Source organism: Dipodomys merriami, unplaced genomic scaffold (assembly GCF_024711535.1).
Source record: "Dipodomys merriami isolate MVZ:Mamm:240054 unplaced genomic scaffold, mDipMer1.0.p SCAF_10, whole genome shotgun sequence".
In the NCBI taxonomy this organism is placed as follows: domain Eukaryota; kingdom Metazoa; phylum Chordata; class Mammalia; order Rodentia; family Heteromyidae; genus Dipodomys; species Dipodomys merriami.
This window is the reverse complement of record NW_027202271.1, coordinates 44,858,312-44,876,738: the sequence shown is the minus strand read 5'-3', so window position 1 is coordinate 44,876,738 and position 18,427 is coordinate 44,858,312. Positions and strand designations below refer to the sequence as shown.

Below are 18,427 nucleotides of genomic sequence, written 5' to 3'. Positions count from 1 at the left end.
GCGTGCGCTCCGCTGTCCCCGAGTCCTCCGGCCTGCCGGAAGAAGCCGCGGCGCCAGCGTCCGGCCGCTTGTCCGTCACGCAGCCGCCCACTCTCCCGCTGCTTCTGATTGGTCGCAGGCCGTGGCCAGCCCCCTATCAGGCCTACCCACCCCGGACGGACAGGCCGGGGAGGGCGGGGCGGCAGTGGCTCCGCCCCTCCCCACAGCCTCAGCTCGGGTCCGCCCAGCTGTCAGTTACGGGGGCGGCCCGGCGGGCGGGCGCTCGCAGGCTACCTCGTTGCTCGCACGCTCTCGCTCCCTCTCGCCGCCTGTGGGGAAGTCCGGGCCGCCCGAGCGGCCGCCACCACCACCTCCGTCCCTTCCTCCTCCCTCGCCTCCCCCTCTCGGCCCTCGCGACCCCGGAGTCTCGAGTCGCTCCGCGAAGGGTCCGGAGAGTCACCGCGGCGGCGCCGGGTGCGGGGTAAACCATGTTGAGGCGGATTTTGCAGAGGGTAAGAGAGGGAAACCGTCTTCCGGCAGCACGTGAGCGGGGCGGGCCGGAGTCGGCGGGCCGCGGACCGGGTGTCGAGGCGGCAGCGCGGGCCGCCTTCCTTCCCTAGGCCCCGCAGCCCGCAGGCCGCTGGGGCCTGCTCGTCCGGCTCGGGGGCGGGCCGCGGGGCGCAGGCCGGAGCCGCGGGCGGCTGTCACCGCGAGCGCGCGTGGCGCGGGCGGCCGGCCGGCCGGAGGGTGTGGTGGCCGCGCGGCTCTCCCAGAATCCCAGGATGAGATTGAAAATGGAGAGTTGAGTGGCGGAGACCGGCGGGGCTGGAAAACGCCCCGTGGGGGAGACGGGGAGGGGCGGCTTGCCGAGCTCTCCTCCGCCCTCCCCTCCCGCCGTGACACCCGGGCTCCCCTCGGTCTGACACGACCACGCACCTGACACGCCGCTTCCAGACCACGGCGCTGGCCGAGGGGAGACCTGGCCTAGTCCGGGCCCGATCTTGGGACTAACATCTGGCACAGTCAGCTGAGAAGGAAGCTATTACTCACTGTTGGAAACTTTTCCTTTTTAATTAAAAATGCATTTCCCCCTCCAAGCCACAGTACCTTATTTTAGCTGTCCAAAAAAGAAAAGAAAAGAATCTACCAGAAGCTTGATCAAATGGTGTACACTTCTTTACTTCCTACCAGTGCTATTTCGACTTGAAATCTGGAAAATCTTGAAGCTAAAGCTTTGGAACGTGATTAGATGCATTATTTGGGCAGCTTCTAGAATAACAATTAAAGTCTTTTTCTCTGAATTACTGTTTTTATTTTCCTTTTCGGTAAAGTGCAACGAAATGTAAATGATTTTTAAAGGGGCTCAGGACAGAATTTGTGGTACTCAGTCAAGGAATGTGCAGGAGAGTTGAGTCATCCAGTATATAAGAAAGGAATGTTTTTGCTTCTCCCAACTTTTTTGAACTTTTAAAGTCATACGAAACTTAGTTATATATCGGGAGTAAAAATTGATTTCTGTCTCTAACCCCATCGAATGACATTATGATGATGATGATGATATTTTGCATTGGTTTTGCCAAGGGTTTGAAATCTTGGATCAGCAGTGGTTTGGCAGTAGCAAGGATATGGCCTTTAGACCTGCCATCAGTTCTTTTGTTCAACAGTAGACATCTGTGTATGATTTACTTTAAGCACTTAAAGATATTTTCTTTTTATCAGACCTTGAGGAACTGATTACCTCATGCCTTGGATTTGTTTTTGCGCTAGTTCCACAAGTGAAAAATTAGTTTGCCTGTGCTTTTCTTTAAAGTTTATAAATAAACCAAGTGTTTCCTTATTTGAGGTTAGCTTCTGGTAGTTACAGATTAGCTGTTAAAAAATGTCAGAGGATTAATGTTAAGCATTGGGATTAGATAAAAACCACTTTTAGTGTTGTTTGCATACACATCTGCTGAGGACATTTTTATGGAAACTACAAAGTTGGCTTATTGTACTTATTGCTGAGATATATTATCAAATAATCATATTTGAAAAACACAGTTTGAATTGAATTTAATCATATTGAAACAACTCAGAAGTGTGATTAGATAATTCTTTGTTGTGGGGTGCTATCATACTGGGCACTGTAGGAAGTTAACAGCACTAGAGGCTAGGACCATTCTCTCAAATACTCCTTTGCCTCTGTGATAACCCAAAGTATCTCCGGCCTGTACTCAGATGTATTCTAGAGGCAAAACTTCTCCTGGTTGATAGATGTATGCACTCTTTTATAGAAAAGTTTGAAGTGATTCCCACAATTAACTTTCGGTGAAGTTTTACTGAAGGGAGGCTGAATAATGACATTTAGGAAATGAGATGAGATGCAGGGATTGGTGGGAGTTGAGGATACTCTGGTGGCTAAAGACCAGGTTTTGAGAGGACCTGGAGTCCCTTTGAAGGAGTTCAGCTTTTTATCTTGTAGATGGGTCAGTAGTATTACCTGATTTTGGTAGGAGTATTTTGATAAAAGTTTTAAATCTTGTGATTTACATGACTATTTTAGAATTTAGAATATATAACTTATTAACTTCGTAGGTGGTATTTACTAACAAGGAGAACTTGAATACTTAAATCATGTAACATGGCAACTTTTATTTTACCCCACCCTGATAACCTTATTTTATAGCATTGGTATTAAGACATAAAAATATGCTCTCTGATTTAGAGATTGTATGTGTGTGTGTGTTGGTCAACTTTCTTGCTTATGACTGGTTTTCTGCTACTGATTCACTGGCTTTTTGTTGGCTAATTGGAGACGGAGTCTTGCAGACTTCTCTGCTTGGGCTGATTTTTAAGCTCGGTCCTCCAGATTTTAGCCTTCTGTGTTGCTAGAATTATAGGTGTAAGCCACTGGCACCTGGCTAGAGATTTGTTTGAAACAGTCTTTATGCTTTGAAATCATTTTTCATTTCTTTAACAGTCTGTTTTTAGGTGACCTTTAATGATCATTTTCTTCTGAATTATGTCATTTAAATAACAAGTTTGAAAGAAGAAAGGGACAATGCATTTGTAATCAGTTACAACTCAGTCTTTGAATATTGCCAATAAGGTCATAGAAGTTTGGCTTCTGAATATTGCCAATAAGGTCATAGAAGTTTGGCTTCAGTGCCGCCTCCTCCTCTTCCTCCTCCTTCTCCATTCTCCTTCTTCATTCTCCTTTCCTTTTTTCCCGTTGGCCTTCTTTTCTCTTTCATTAGCTTACTAAAATAAAGATGTCACGCTGATGCTTAGAATGGTCTAGTGAAACATTAAGGGTGATGTGGTAGCTCCAATATGTATGTACTGAGTATTTTGCCTATAGTTCTGTGAAGACAAACCTGACTTTAAAAGGCTTGATGTCCAGAAAAATGATTAGCATTTACTACCTTAGGCAGTTTGTAAACTTTGCTGCCATTTCTTTCTCAAGGAATTTAGTAATAGTAGAATATTAGATTTCTTTTTCATTGGTAAATATAAAGGATATATCTATATCTATATCTATATCTATATCTATATATATATATTTTGGGTCTAGTCGTGGGGCCTGAACTCTGGGTCTGGGCGCTGTCCCTCAGCTCTTCAGCTCAAGGCTAGCGCTCTACCACTTGAGCCACAGCGCCACTTCTGGCTTTTTTCTTTTTGCTTATGTGCTGCTGAGGAATTGAACCCAGGGCCTCAGGCATGCAAGGCAAGCGCTCTACCACGGAGCCACCTTCCCAGCCCTAAAGGATATTGTTAAAGAATGGATTAAATTATTCCAGAATTGTAAAATAGAAGAGCTTACATGATTACCTGGTCTGTATCTTTGATTTTAAAAGTTAGGAAGTAAAAACTGAATGATAGTGATTTATGTAAAGTAACAGTTAAATACTAAAGACATCTAGGGACTAGAGTCAAATCTCCCAGTTCTGATCCATTTCTGTTTTTTTTTTTTTTTTTTTGGCCATTACACCCCTTTCTCCTCATTGCCCAATTGATATGATTAGTGCTATGCTAGTTATTGTGGAATATAAGGGATAAATTTCTGCTTAAAGGAACTTATATGTTAAGTGCTAAAGTAAATGATATCAGTAGAGGCTATAGTAGTACAGAAAAATGGGCAGAATGGATTTGTGTGTGTGTGTGTGTGTGTGTGTGTGTGTGTGTGTGTGTGTGTGTGTGTGTACACTTTGGAGAAAATTGTGAGATGAAGAATATATATTGAGGGACTGGGAAGGTGGCTTAGTGGTAGAGTGCTTGCCTTGCATGCATGAGGCCCTGGGTTCGATTCCTTAGCACCACATAAGCAAAAAAAAAAAAAGCTGTAAGTGGCACTGTGGCTCAAGTGGTAGAATGCTAGCCTTGAGCTGAAGAGCTGAGGGACAGCGCCCAGGCCCAGAGTTCAGGCCCCATGACCGGACACCCCTCCCCCCCCCAAAAGAAAATATACATTGAAGAGGCAAAGTTTCAGTGTAGGAAGGTGTTATAAGCAAAGATTCAGATATGAGAGTGAGTTAATTTCTCTCTTACTTATCCTTCTTTAGCATAATGCCTTTCAACAAATAGTTATTTATATTTTCTATGTGCTAGATTACTGGAGACAGCAATGAATAGACACTGTCACTACTCTTAACTTGCTTAAAATCAAGTGACTTTTAAAGAAAAAAGATAGAAAGAAAGTAAAAATGGAATGACGATTAATCTTGAAAATACTATATTATTTAACCTGGTATATTTAAGATATTTTTACAGGCAATCAATATATAGTTGTCAACATATTTTACATTTTTTATTTTGTATCTATTGGCACATCTCAATTTGAGTAACCACATTTAACCTGTTAAGCAGCCTCATATAGTTAGGGGCACTGTTTTGGACAATAAAGGTTAGTTGAATGTATACAGTACTTTTTTTTTTCGTTTGTTTGTTTTTGGGTCCAGTTGTGGGGCCTGAACCCTGGGCCTGGGCGCTGTCCCTCAGCTCTTCAGCTCAAGGCTAGCGCTCTACCACTTGAGCCACAGGGCCACTTCCGGCTTTTTTCTTTTTGCTTATGTGGTGCTGAGGAATCGAACCCAGGGCCTCAGGCATGCAAGGCAAGCGGTCTACCACTGAGCCAACTTCCCAGCCCCTGTATACAGTACTTTTAAACTTCTTACTTGTACTAAACTTTAAACTTATAGAATGTTTCAAGAGTTAAATAATGCAATAAACACTTACATTCTTTACCCAGATTCACCGGTTGTTATCATTTTACCTTATTTGCTTTAACATTTGCTCTCTCTCTCTGTCTCTCTGTCTCTCTGTGTCCCTGTGTCTCTCTTGTGTCTCTCTCTGGTCTCTCTGTCTCTGTCTCTCTGTCTGTCTGTCTGTCTGTCTGTCTGTCTCTCTCTCTCTCTTTTGGTGGTTGTGGGGCTTGAACCAGGGTCTGAGGGCTGTCCCTGAACCTCTTTGTGCTTGTCTGTACTCCACCACTTAAGCCCCAGTGCTACTTTTGGATTTTGTGTGGTTAATTGGAGATAAGAGTCTCATGTGGACTTTTCTGCCTGGACTGGCTTTGAACAGTGATACTCAGATCTCAGTCTCCTGAGTAGCTAGGATTTCAAGCATGAGCCACCAGTGCCTGGCATGCTCACTTTTTTTTTTTCCCTTCTTCCTTCTTTTTCTCTATGAATGATTTTTCCCCAGAGTCGCTCTCCTTTCTTTTTCTCTATGAATGTTTTTTCCCCAGAGTCATTTATTAATTACTCATATGCCTTCATTTTGAATACTTCCATTAAAAAATAGAAAAAAACAACTACAGTATAGTTGTCACCTTCATAATTTTATGTTAATTCAGTTTACTATCCATAATTCCAATCTTGTAGTTTATCTGATCATGTCCTTTGTTTCATATATGCTACTGTTAGTATGGGAATCAGAACTACATTTTATATCTAGCTGATATTTAGTAGGCATTGTATTTAGTTATTTTAATTTGGCCTCTCTGCATCCGGAATATTTTACAGTATTTGTTTTTATTCTATGACATTTTTGAAGAATATATTTCCTTTTCCTCTTCGTTTTGTGTTACTATAACAAAATACTTCAGGCCAGGTCATTTGTAAAGAAATGCAATTTGTTTCTTATATTTCTGGAGGCTGAGAGGTTCAAGATTGAAGGGCCCATGTCTGGTAAGGGCCTTCTGTGTTATCACACGGCATTAAGTGGAAGGGAAAAGAGAAAGAGGAGGACTGAGTTTACTTTTGTAACAACTAACTCTTTTAATAGTGAATCTACTCTTGTAATAATGACATTAATCCACTTATGAGGGCACTCTGCCCTCATGACTTTCCAATACTGTTGCATTGAGGATGAAGTTTCTAATATATAAACTTTAGGACATATCACAAACTTTTCCTCTTTAAGGGGACAGGTTCTGTATCTCCACACCATTTACTATATGGTTTTCGGAACCTATCTATACATATTACATACTACTAGTGTTGGTATTTTGCTGTAATAATAATAATAATAATTATTAAATACTATAATTTTTTGAATACTTAAAAAAATCACTGCATGCTGTAGTTTGGATATGACTTGCCCCCACCAAATGTCATGTTGACTCTCAGTCAACATGGGAGGTGATTAGGTCATAGGAACACTGTCTTTATTTATTTATTTTTTTTAATTTTTTTATTGTAAAGATACTATACAGAGGGTTACAGTTAGATGAGTGAGGTAATGAGTACACTTCCTCTTGAGCATTGTTACCCCTCCATTGTTTTCCCCCTACCATCCCCTCCCTCCCTCCCTTCCCCAAGGTTCTTTTTTTTTTTTTTTTTGATTGTGATTAAGTGATTACTTAATTTCCGGTAATTCACAGTATTGTGGAATAATGATGCTCGTTTAAAGTCACAAGTTCATTCTAACTTTCCTGGAGCAAATTGTCTATCACAGTCTGTAATATATAACGGTGCTCACGTGTTATATACCATATATATGATCAGCAGCATGGGGATATTTGGTAGTGGTTCAACCAGATGAGTGGGAGTTCTTTGTTTCTTAAGTCCTGTTAGTTTTGTCATATCACCTAACATTTTGGATTTATCATCCACTTATCAGGGAGACCATGTACTGTTTGTCTCTTCGTTCTTGGCTTACCTCGCTCAACATGATTCCTTCTAGCTCCATCCATTTCCTTCAAATGCCATTATTTTGTCATTTCTAATGGCTGCATAATATTCCATTGGGAACACTGTCTTTATAAGTAGATTAATGTCTTTCTTAAGAGACTAGGTTATTTCTTTAAAACTAGATTAGAACCTTTGAGAATAGGTTGTTATAACGTGAAGCTGGTGCTTCTCCTGGATCTGTCTTGTCCTCTCTTCTGCAGCTGTCTGCATCCCTTACCCCTTCTGTTGTACTGCTATACAGGGAGCAGCAGCAGAGTTCCTTATCAAATGCCAACACACTTTGCTGTCTGTCTGCAAATCCCTTCCCTATCCCCTTTTTAAAATGTATTGTCCATCTTCAGGTGTACTATTATAGCAAAAGAAAATAGACTAAGACATTATTTGTTTTGTTTAATACATTAAATTTTTTTTTATAGATGAGAGCTCCAGAGTATATATTTTGACATTCATTTAACATGTTGTTGTTGATCATGTATTCTTTGCTAACTACTGTGGCTGGGCTTTGGGATTAAAACACCCCAAGAATAAAACATGTGAGTTTAATGGAGATGATAGTTACTTATAGGTATAATGCAATCAGTGTAGTAGTTATACTGAGGAAGGGTTTGGAGCACAATCATAACTAATTCTGTTGTGCAATAAATTTGGGGTGGGGAAATGCAGAAAATGGAGATTATTGAAAAGTATGCAGAGACTGAAAGTGATTCAAGGAAGGAGAGGCAAGGGAGAGAAGGCTGTTTTGAAAATGTACCAGGCAAACATGAGTGTCATATAGCCTCATACTGAATAGGGGGACTGTATTTCAGCATGTGGATGGGGATACTTAATAAACTTTTCTGATGTATACTGTGGGCAGTTAGGGTCCTCCTAAAGATCTTTTTGGAAGGAAGATCTTCCAAAAATATGTTCTGTGAATCTATTAAAAGCAAGTCAGTGTTGTCATTTTTCTACCTAAAATTTGTTAGTGATTACTCAAGCCTCAGCATTAGTCTTTTGTCTCTGTGGCAGAAAACCTGAACAGACAATTTAAAGGAGGAAAAGTTTATTTAGGTTCATGTGTTTCAGAGTTTTTATAAAATCTCTTGGCCCATCATTGTTGACCTTTGCTGAGGTAGAATACAATAGGGGAGATTGCTTAGTGAAGCAGAGCTTTTCACCTCTTGCAGCCAGGATATGGAGAGAAAGCCAGGGAGGAATTACAGATGAGATATACTCATCAAAGGCACACCCCCAGTTACCTAGTCTTCTAATAGTTCCTAACTCCTAATGTTCAGTTATAAACTTAATAGTGGATTAAAATCATTGACTAAGTTATTGACCTCAAGATACAGTTACCTCTAAATAACACCACCACCTATAGACAAAATTTTCACCACATAAGTCTTTTGGGGAGATATTTCTTACCCATATCTTAACCATGTCTATAGGAGACACCTATACTTTAACTTATCATTCTAGCCCTTAATTCCCTGGTCCCTTTACACATACTGGGGCATCATCCTTACATACTCTGTGTATACACTGACTTTGCCATCCCTTGCTAATTGTTGTCCATTTGTTTACTGTTCAATTCAAGTGACACTAAGGGCCATTTGTCCAAAGCATCCTGTACTAATTGAGAGCATTAAGCCATCATTTAAGCTCTGGGTTTCTCTACTCATGGGGGTAAATCGGATGCAAAGTTTAAAGTAGTTACCATACTACCCAGCATTTTAACAAATACTGTATAATATCAATTAAAATTTTTAGAAAGTTTAATCAGTTTTTTTAAATTTTATTTTTTGTTGGTTGTGGGGCCTGAACTCTGGGCTTGGGTACCATCCCTCCAGCTCTTCAGCTCAAGGCTAGTACTCTACCACTTGAGCCACAGCGCCACTTCCAGCTTTTTCTGTTTATGTGGTGCTGAGGAATCGAACCCAGGGCCTCATGCATGCGAGGCAAGCACTCTACCATTGAGCCACCTTCCCAGCCCAGTTTATTTTTGAGGCCAGGTCTCACTATTTAATCAAAGCTGGCATTAAGCTCTCTGCGTAGCCCATTCTGGTCTTAAACTTGTAATCCTCCTATCTCAGCTGCCTGAGTATACTACTCCATTGGTTTTGTAATTTATTTATTTGACTTCTCTCCTTCCAGACTGTGAAGGAGATTTTATTTATTTTCTTAAGTGTTTCTGGGGTCCAATGTGGTGCTTGATGCTTGGTAGTTCAGTAACATATGTGACTTCTTTTTTTTTTTTTAATTTAATTTTATTTTATTTGAGAACATACTGTACAGAGAGGCTACAATTACATGGGCAGGATAATGCATACATTTCTTACCAAGCATTGCAGCCTCCTCCTTTGTTTACCCTTCACCTCCCTTCCCAGCCTCCCCCCTCCCCCCACCCAATTATACCCCCTTCCCCCCCCCCCACACTGACATTGTAAAGTTGGTTTTGACATGATATTTTGTACTTCTCATTGTTGCAACAGGTCCACCTGAATCCTTAAACGACTTGTTTGTCCCCATCTCCTCCACATGTTATACTGACATCAAATATAGTGAAAGCGGGGGTTACACTGTGGGGGAGGGACATACAAAGCAACAAAGAAATAATCTTATAAATGCGTTAGAAACACATGCATGAAAGAAACGAAAACATTAAAATACATATTTAAGGGTTCATTTTCCTAACATCACATTATCTGACCTTTTCCGCTTGACTCATACCTATACTAGATATTGCAAATAAGGGAAACCATGGGACCTATGCTTCTTTGGGCCTGGCTTACTTCACTTAATATAATTTTTTCCAAACCTTTCCATTTCCTAACAAATGGGGCAATGTCATTCTTTCTGATGGAGGCATAGAATTCCATTGTGTATATATACCACATTTTCTTGATCCATTCATCTACTGAGGGGCATCTGGGTTGGTTCCATATCTTAGCTATGGTAAATAACATATGTGACTTCTTGATGGTTGCTTTGTAGAAAGGATTTCATTAAGGAAAAGACCAGCCAGAAAGTTACTGTATTTGCTAAAATACACATTAGAATTATTTTTTTCAGTGCTTTAGACTGAACCTATAGCTTTGTGTATTTGAGGCAGGTACTCTACATGGCCCTTAAAAAAAGGACTCGAAGTTCTTATCAAATCAAAATTTCGGGGACCTCTGACTATAACTCTGGGAGATGATGAAAGCTCAAGTTCACCTCAGCCAATCAGCTTATAAAGAAAAAAAGTTTATTTTGACTCATGGTTTCACGTACTTCAGTTAGTAGGTCCTTTTCTTTCAGACCTATGACAAGGCAGAATATAATGGCCAGGAACATTTGGCAGAAGTTCGCTCACTTTATGGTAGCTGGGAGTCAAAGAGAAGGGCCAAAGTCCCCTATCCTTTGTATGTCCCCTATCCTTTGTATGACTGGCATCTCACCTTTAAAAGATTCTGTTATCTTCCAAGTAGTTCCTTGGCTGGTGACCAAGCCTTTAACATGGCTGTCCATGGTTATCTAAATCATAAGAACATCTTTTCTAGATCATTCTTCTATAAATAAACTTTACTATGGATCTGAAAAAGTGACAGTAACTCTGATTATTTTGGTTCTGAGAATAAGAGATTGCTGGCCACCGTGGTAAACACCTGTAATCCTAGCTACTCAATAGGCTGAGATCTGAGGATCATTGTTCAAAGCCAGCCTGGGCAGGAAAAGCTATGAAACTCTTATGTCCAGTAAACTACCAGAAAACCGGAAGTAGTGCTGTGGCTCAAGTGGTAGAGCGCTAGCCTTGAGCTGAAGAGCTGAGGGACAGTGCTTAGGCCCAGAGTTCAAGCCCCATGACTGACAAAAAAAGAATAAGAGATCTGTCAAGTTAGTTCAATAATAGGATAAGGATGCTTAGAAAGCTGTACTCCACAATAATAAATGTGTTACCTGCAACCGGGGCAGCATGACAGGATACTGGAGCTGAAGAAATGAGAAAGGAGACAGAGAATGGAAAAGTGAGGTACCAAGGGGCCCAGTGCTCACTGGCTTCTGAACCCTGAGCTCCCATTAAAAAGCTTATTTAGTTCAATACAGGGAAGGTGACTACAGGTAGGTACAGAAAATAGGGTATCAATTTATCTGTGTTTACAGCCATTAACATGAAGTATAGTATGTATATATATATATATATATATATATATATATATACATATATATATAGTGATAATTGACTTCTGTATTAATAGGGAGCAGAGGGAGTAGTAAACATTTAACTGGAACACATTCATCTAACTTAGTCTCAAGATCTCAAGTTTTTTGGAGCCAGGCGCCAGTGGCTCATGCCTATAATCCTGGTTGCTCAGGCCATTGAGATCTGAGGATCGCAGTTCAAAGCCAGCCTGGGCAGGAAAGTCCGTGAGACTCTTATCTCCAATTAACCACCAGAAAATAGGAAGTGTGGCTATGGCTCAAGTGGTAGAACACCAGCCTTGAGCTGTGTGAACTAGAGGTCTAGATATACCAGTGGAAATAAGATGTTCTGTGTCCAAGTAGAAATACAGGTCTGGCATTCAGGGGACAAGTCGAGGCAAGTGTTAGATATGTACAACTCTAACTTAAACATCTTAGGGTCCAGTTAATTGTGATTTAAATATTTGTCTTGCCTTGTCTGTTTGACCTTTCCAAGGTCCAGTTCTCAGCCTTCTGAGCACTGAAGAGGTGAGATTCCAACCTCTTAACCCTTCCCTAGTCTCACAGGTAAGCTCCAGAGTTCCCTACAAATAAAGATTAGACTTTAATAGAAGTCCAGAAGCAAAAATGTTATATGGGACAGAGCCTCTGAAACCTTTCTTTTTTAAACTGGAAGGCTTCACAGGATTCAGTGCAGTACAGTTCAGGACCTTCATGAAGGGTGTGATGCTTAATCTTGATTTTCAGTTTGATTGGATTGAGCAATGGTTAGGAAATTAGTAAAGCACACCTCAAAGCATCTCTGTGAGGGTATTTCCAAGGATGATTAACTGAGAAGGGAAGATCTGCTTTGAATGTAAGTGGCACATCCATATGCTTGGACTAAGATGAAATGGAAAAAATGAGAAAGCTAGTTGATACTGGTATTTTCTCCACTTTCTTTCTGCCATGCATGAACTATGTGCTACCTTGCCGTACCTTTCTTGCTATGACAAACTCATTTAAACTTTGAGTCAAAATATATATTTCTTTCTTAAATTGTTTTGTCCAGACATTTTGTCAGTAACAAAGGTCTGATTATATATAGATTTTATATAGATTATATAGACTATATTATAGATTTTTACTATAGAGTTCAGCTGTTAAATAGACTTGGTGTGTGCTCTTTTGTTTCTGATTACAGTTTGTTTTCCTGTCTACATAGCTTTTGCACATTCAGAATCTATGGTAATTTCAAACTTTGGCTGGTTTATAACTTTGCATATCTTTTTTTTTTTTTTTTTTGTCGGTTGCGGGGCCTGAACTCTGCCTGGGCACTGTCCCTCAGTTCTTCAGCTCAAGGCTAGGGCTCTACCACTTGAGCCACAATGCCACTTCTGGCCTTTTCTGCTTATGTGGTGTGGAGGAATTGAACCCAGGGCCTCATGCATACAAGGCAGGCACTCTACCACTGAGCCACCTTCCCAGCCCCTGGTTTATAACTTTGATTTGCTCAATTTTAGCTCATGACTGCAATTTTAGCTCAGAAGCCAATCATTTTCTGCTCACACTTTGCAATTAAAAATCCTAAACATAGGATCCATTAATTCATTCTTGTATTGGGAGCTCTTTATTTACTGCCACTGAGCCATTTTAGTGCTAGCTTGTGCCCAGCTGCTGCTGGGTCCAGGCAGTCATCTGGTTAATAAGCAAGAGGTATGAAATCATAAAACCTGGCTGTCTTGAGCTTTGTTCTTAAAGTGAAGCATGGTAGAGAAGCTTACTTTGGGATGCATCATAGCCACTCATGCCAGAAGATTAATTCATATATTTAATGAGTAACATGAACAATTTAGTTGCATAGATTTAGTTGCATATGATTAAGTAGTGCATGAGCATAGCAGTAGGCTCAGTTTAATAAAAATCACATCATTTTTTTCATCTTAGTTTTCTATATCAGACTGTGGATGAGTTTTACCTAAATCTATTAACCTGAATGTTTTCTGGTATCTCATTTGGGTTTTAATATCTAAATAATATTTGAAAAATATTTTATTATTTTTATTTTTTGTCGGTTGTGGGGCTTGAACTCTGGGCCTGGGCACTGTCCCTCATCTCTTCAGCTCAAGACAAAGGCTCTACCGCTTGAGCCACAGTTTTCTAGTAGTTTATTGGAGAGAAGAGTTTCAAGGACTTTATTGCCTGGGCTGGCTTTGTACTACGATCCTCAGATCTCAGCCTCCTGAGTAGCTAGGATTACAGGCGTGAGCCACTGGCTCCCGGCTGAAAAATATTTTAAACCTTATACTTTTCTATATCCAAACACATTTCTATGGGAGTTACATTAACTGGTAGGCCATATTGAGTTAGATCTCTAAAAAGAATTTATTTAGTTTGTTCTGTAAGATTTTTTTGTAGTGCTGGGCAGGCATAGTGACATTCACCTGGAATTCAGTCAGTACTCAGGAGGCTGAGGCAAGAGGATTATGAAGATGAATAATGGACATCAGGAAAATTTGGAAAGCTGAGAAAAGAAATTGAGAAATAGCTTAGGACTGTGGCATCCACTATCAGGTGGAATCCAAGTCATGCTTAATATTGGATTTGTGATCTTAACTAACAATAGCTTGTTTGAGGCTACTTTTTGTTTTTTGATCAGTTGTAGGTCTTGAACTCGGGGTCTGGGTGCTTTCCCTGAACCTCTTTTTGCTCAAGGCTAGTGCTGTACCACTTGAGCCACAGTGCCACTTCTGGGTTTTGAGTGGCTAATTGGAGGTAATAGTCTCACGGGGAATTTTCTGCCCTGGGCTGGCAACTGTGATCCTCAGATCTCAGTCTCCTGAGTAGCTAGGATTACAGGCATGAGGCATCAGTGTCTGGCTGACCTTATTTTTACCTTGGCTAAATATGAACAATCTTTTATTTTTAGTTAGGATTATTATGAGTATTAAACAATATGAAGCAAATAAAGTACCTAGGGTTGTGATTGTTATTTACTATATATGTTAGCTATTATTAATATTAAATATTTCTTCCAGTAGATTATCATTTTACATTCCTTTAATGTAAAACTCAAATTTCTCATTTTCTGAACTTTTACAAAAAATATTCTTACCTCATGATTATTTTGACTTTATTAAGCTTTTTGATTGTAAGGTACCAGAGCAAGTAGAGAAATCACTGAATTTAGAATCAAAAGGTTTGAGTTCAAGTTCTACTTCTGTTACCATCATGATTAGGAAATTTTCCTCTTCTTTTTAACTGTCCAATAAAGACATCACCTAGCTAATATCTAAAGTGCTTTTCAGGCAAAAGTTTTAGTTGAATACAAAGGAAGAACCAGGATCTTGAGTATGTAGATTATTTGTATCCTCTACCTAGTGTTTTAGGTATGTTATATCATTTAGGTATGTTATATCATTTTTATTGAGAAAAAGCAGATATCTTTAAGCAATGGTATAATTCATTGATATAGCTCATGTAAGGTGATGATGACAGCATCTTTCACATAGTAAGATCTAGGAGCTATCAGGCTATGTCCTCTGCTGAGACCTTTTCTCCCCACAGTGTTTCCCACACATGGTATCTCACATGCAAGTAAGGTTCATTATTGTAGTGTGATACCTATATCCCCATTTAGGGTGGAGACACGTTCCCCTGGAGTTATAGCTACATCTTTTTCCCCCCAGGGAATTGTCCTGGCAGAAGAAAGCTTCTTTCCCTAAGCTTATATCTCCTGGAAGAATCATCTCTTTGTCTTAATTAGGGACCTTTGTGAAGGGCCATTCCAACTTTACAATTCTTAAGTCTAGTGCTACTTGTGGTTCCAATTGTGTACTGTTTAACTTCTCTCTTTGTCCAGTCAGTCTTCTTTCCACCTAGTACTACTTCCCAAGAATCCTCCTACATGAAGATTTCTTTTTTTTTTTTTTTTTGGGTCCCATCATGAGGCTTAAACTCTGGGCCTGGGCGCTGTCCCTCAGCTCTTCAGCTCATGGCTAGTGCTCTACCACTTGAGCCACAGCGCCACTTCTGGCTTTTTTTTCTTTTTGCTTATATGGTGCTAAGGAATCGAACCCAGGGCCTCAGGCTTGCAAGGCAAGCGCTCTACCACTGAGCCACCTTCCCAGCCTACATGAAGATTTCTGTCTAGATTTTTTCTATAACCTGAATTATGAGAGTCATCTACTATTTGGATAGCCTTTCTCTGGGATTCTTGCATCTTTAAACTAATTATATTCAGGATAGATACTGATTTTTATGACATCTTCAGATTTTGTTGAATGTACCTAGGGCCTTGTGTATTTTAGGCAAGTGTTTTACTACTGAGCTATATACCTCTAGCCAAATATTGAAGGTGGTATTCTATGTATCTTTTATAGTAAGCTTCATACACAGAGAATTAAAATTTGTTACATTATAAAGTGCTACGTAATAGATTTTTAAATTCTATTAGATTGGAATTTGAGGAGGCTTGTCCATGCCATATTAAGAAACTTTACTGTTAAGACTCTTTCTTTGTTCTTCTAGGTGATTTTTGAGGAAATTCTCAAAACTAGACTGAAAGTTCTTATTTTGAGTATTTTAGGGCTCACTATTTGAGAGTCAAGACATTCTATACCCAAAACTTGTTTAAAATATGTCAATTCATTTTTTGTTAGATATTTAGAAAATTTTTAATCTTTATATTAAGTTGTTTATGATGTCTGTAAACCCAATTTAGTTAGTAGTAATATATAATCTATAATTAGTTGTGATTGTCCCAGTCTCTTGGCTGCATTGGAGAGGAAAATTGCTTTTATGTAACCATTAATAACCACCAAGTTAACTTTTAGTTTTGAAAATAGCTGTAAGAGAAGTAAGCGTATATAATAATTGGTAGTACATTTGATTTAGTTTCTATAGATAAACTTTTAAATTGGCCAATCTAAGGTTCAAACAAATGGCGGAGTTACAATTTTGGAACCTTTAAGGGCTTTATGTTCTTGCTGTGTCTTTGTAGTTTATCAGTGGAATTTAAACAAGAGAAGTTGTCTTGATTGCTTTGGGAACTATGAATGAGAAACATGTTGAGATTATAGAGAGACTGTTGATTGAGACCTTGGAAATGTAAATTTTAGTTGCAACTTTATTGTTAGATACCATAATGATATCAGGCAAGCAAGTTATTCTTGCTAGGGCTTAGTTTTTCAATTATGAAGTAATGTAGCTCTTAATGGATGATTTTGAGTGCCTTCTGTCTTTCAGATTTTGAATTTAGACCTCTTTATTTGGAGAACTTACAGTCATGTGTCTATTATTTGTAGTTGATTTACCACAAAATCAGGTACTGATTTAAACATTTTCCTTTTATTATTATTTAACCTGCATATTACTTTAGTGAAGCTATTATTTGTACCACTTTACAAAGGGAAATTTCATACTTAAGAAAGTTAAATTTAGGAAGCTTCTAAATGGCTAACTATAAGTTGGATAAGCTGAGTCACTATATCTAGATTTAGTTGGACCTTTGTTTTTGGAGCATTTACTTGTTCTTAAGAAAACACATCCAGTTGCAGTTAGATGGATATATGATGCTTCTGACTCTTTTCTCCTGTCTAGTATTGTGTGTTTATAGGTTTAGGCAGGAAGGACTTAGAGGCAGATAAGTGTTATGTGTTGTTACATGGGAGAAATTTTGTTGGAGAAGTAGAAGTTGAATCCAATACAACAGGGTGGATAACCAGCCTCTTAGGTGGTCTTCAAGAGGCAAATTGAATAGGTTTGCATTCAATTCACCATAAACAATATTGCAATGTAGCTCCATATTTGCTTGCTTAAAGTTGTAAATGTTGAGATACAGTTGAGAAAATAGAAATTATATTCAACTGAAAGTTGTAAATGTTGATAAAACTCAGAAAATAGAAATTATATTCAATGGAAAGCTGATCTAAATACATTAGGGCTAAATGTAGTATATTTTGAAAGATACTTTCTGTTGCACATGTTTTATGATGGATTGAAAAGCATCTGTGAAGTTACATGGAGAGTTCTATGATACCATAATTTTTCTAGATAAGGTCATATTGCAAAACCCTGATTAAGCTTTCTGATTAAGGATTTGATATTGATTGGGATATATTCAGTTTTAAGAAATTCAAGAAATTAGAAGGATCTGAAGACAATAAAAAGATTAGCAATGAATTATGAAGAAAGCTTAAATTTAGGGTTATAATGCCAATTGGAATGAGAAGCGTTTTCTCAAGGGTGAAAATTTAAAGCAAAAGGAAAAGAACTTAAAAAAAATTTTGTATGGGGGCTGGGAAGGTGGCTCAGTGGTAGAGCGCTTGCCTTGCAAGCCTGAGGCCCTGGGTTCGATTCCTCAGCACCATATAAGCAAAAAGAAAAAAGCCGGAAGTGGCGCTGTGGCTCAAGTGGTAGAGCGCTAGCCTTGAGCTGAAGAGCTGAGGGACAGCGCCCAGGCCCAGAGTTCAGGCCCCACAACCGGACCCAAAAAAAAAAAAAAAAAAAAAATTTTGTATGAAGTTTTGTGCTAAGAGTTTGGAATTAGGTTTAGGAGTACAAGAGGTACGAAATGAAAAGAAAATATTTTCCCCAGTAATCATTGTTAATGTTTTTCTAGGTATTCTTTCATAAATTTGGTTGCTGTCCATTAAGATGATCATGCTCTTTATATGAGTTTCTATTTTTCCCTTGTAATAGTTTTCAAATCTTTCAGCATCAGCACGGTCAGAACTAGTTTTACTTTTAATAACTGTATTATATTCATATGTAAATTATTGAAATTTATTTAACTAATCCCCCATTGAAGATCATGCTGTAAATGACATGCTAGTAACAATTTGGGGTATGTAAGTTTTTTATACTCCCATTAATAATATTTGGGAGTCCTATATTCTAACACCTTTTGACTATAAATATTATCAAAGAATAAAAACATTTTGATTTTAATTTAATGCCTTCTACCCAGGTTGGTAGTTTTTTTTTAGACTTCTAGTTTTTTTTTTCTCATTAATAGAAGGGAGAATTTTTATTGAAAGGCTTCTGGGACTAGAATCAGAATGTTTGATGGACAGTGAAGGTTCAGGAAGGCCTAGCTCAATGGTGCTGTTACCCTCTGTCAGGCTTTCTAACTT

At 39.1% G+C, this 18,427-nt stretch overlaps 1 protein-coding gene across 2 annotated transcripts in view; it reads left to right on the top strand.

The window, feature by feature from the left end:
- Positions 1-295: 295 nt before the first annotated feature.
- Eea1 (early endosome antigen 1) overlaps positions 296-18,427 on the top strand; it is a 102,576-nt gene continuing 84,444 nt past the window's right edge. For both annotated transcript variants that reach the window (XM_069989760.1, XM_069989751.1), the window contains exon 1: positions 296-491. In XM_069989760.1, the coding sequence (XP_069845861.1) occupies positions 468-491 (24 nt within the window). In that variant the 5' untranslated portion in view covers positions 296-467. The remainder of the gene's footprint in view (positions 492-18,427) is intronic.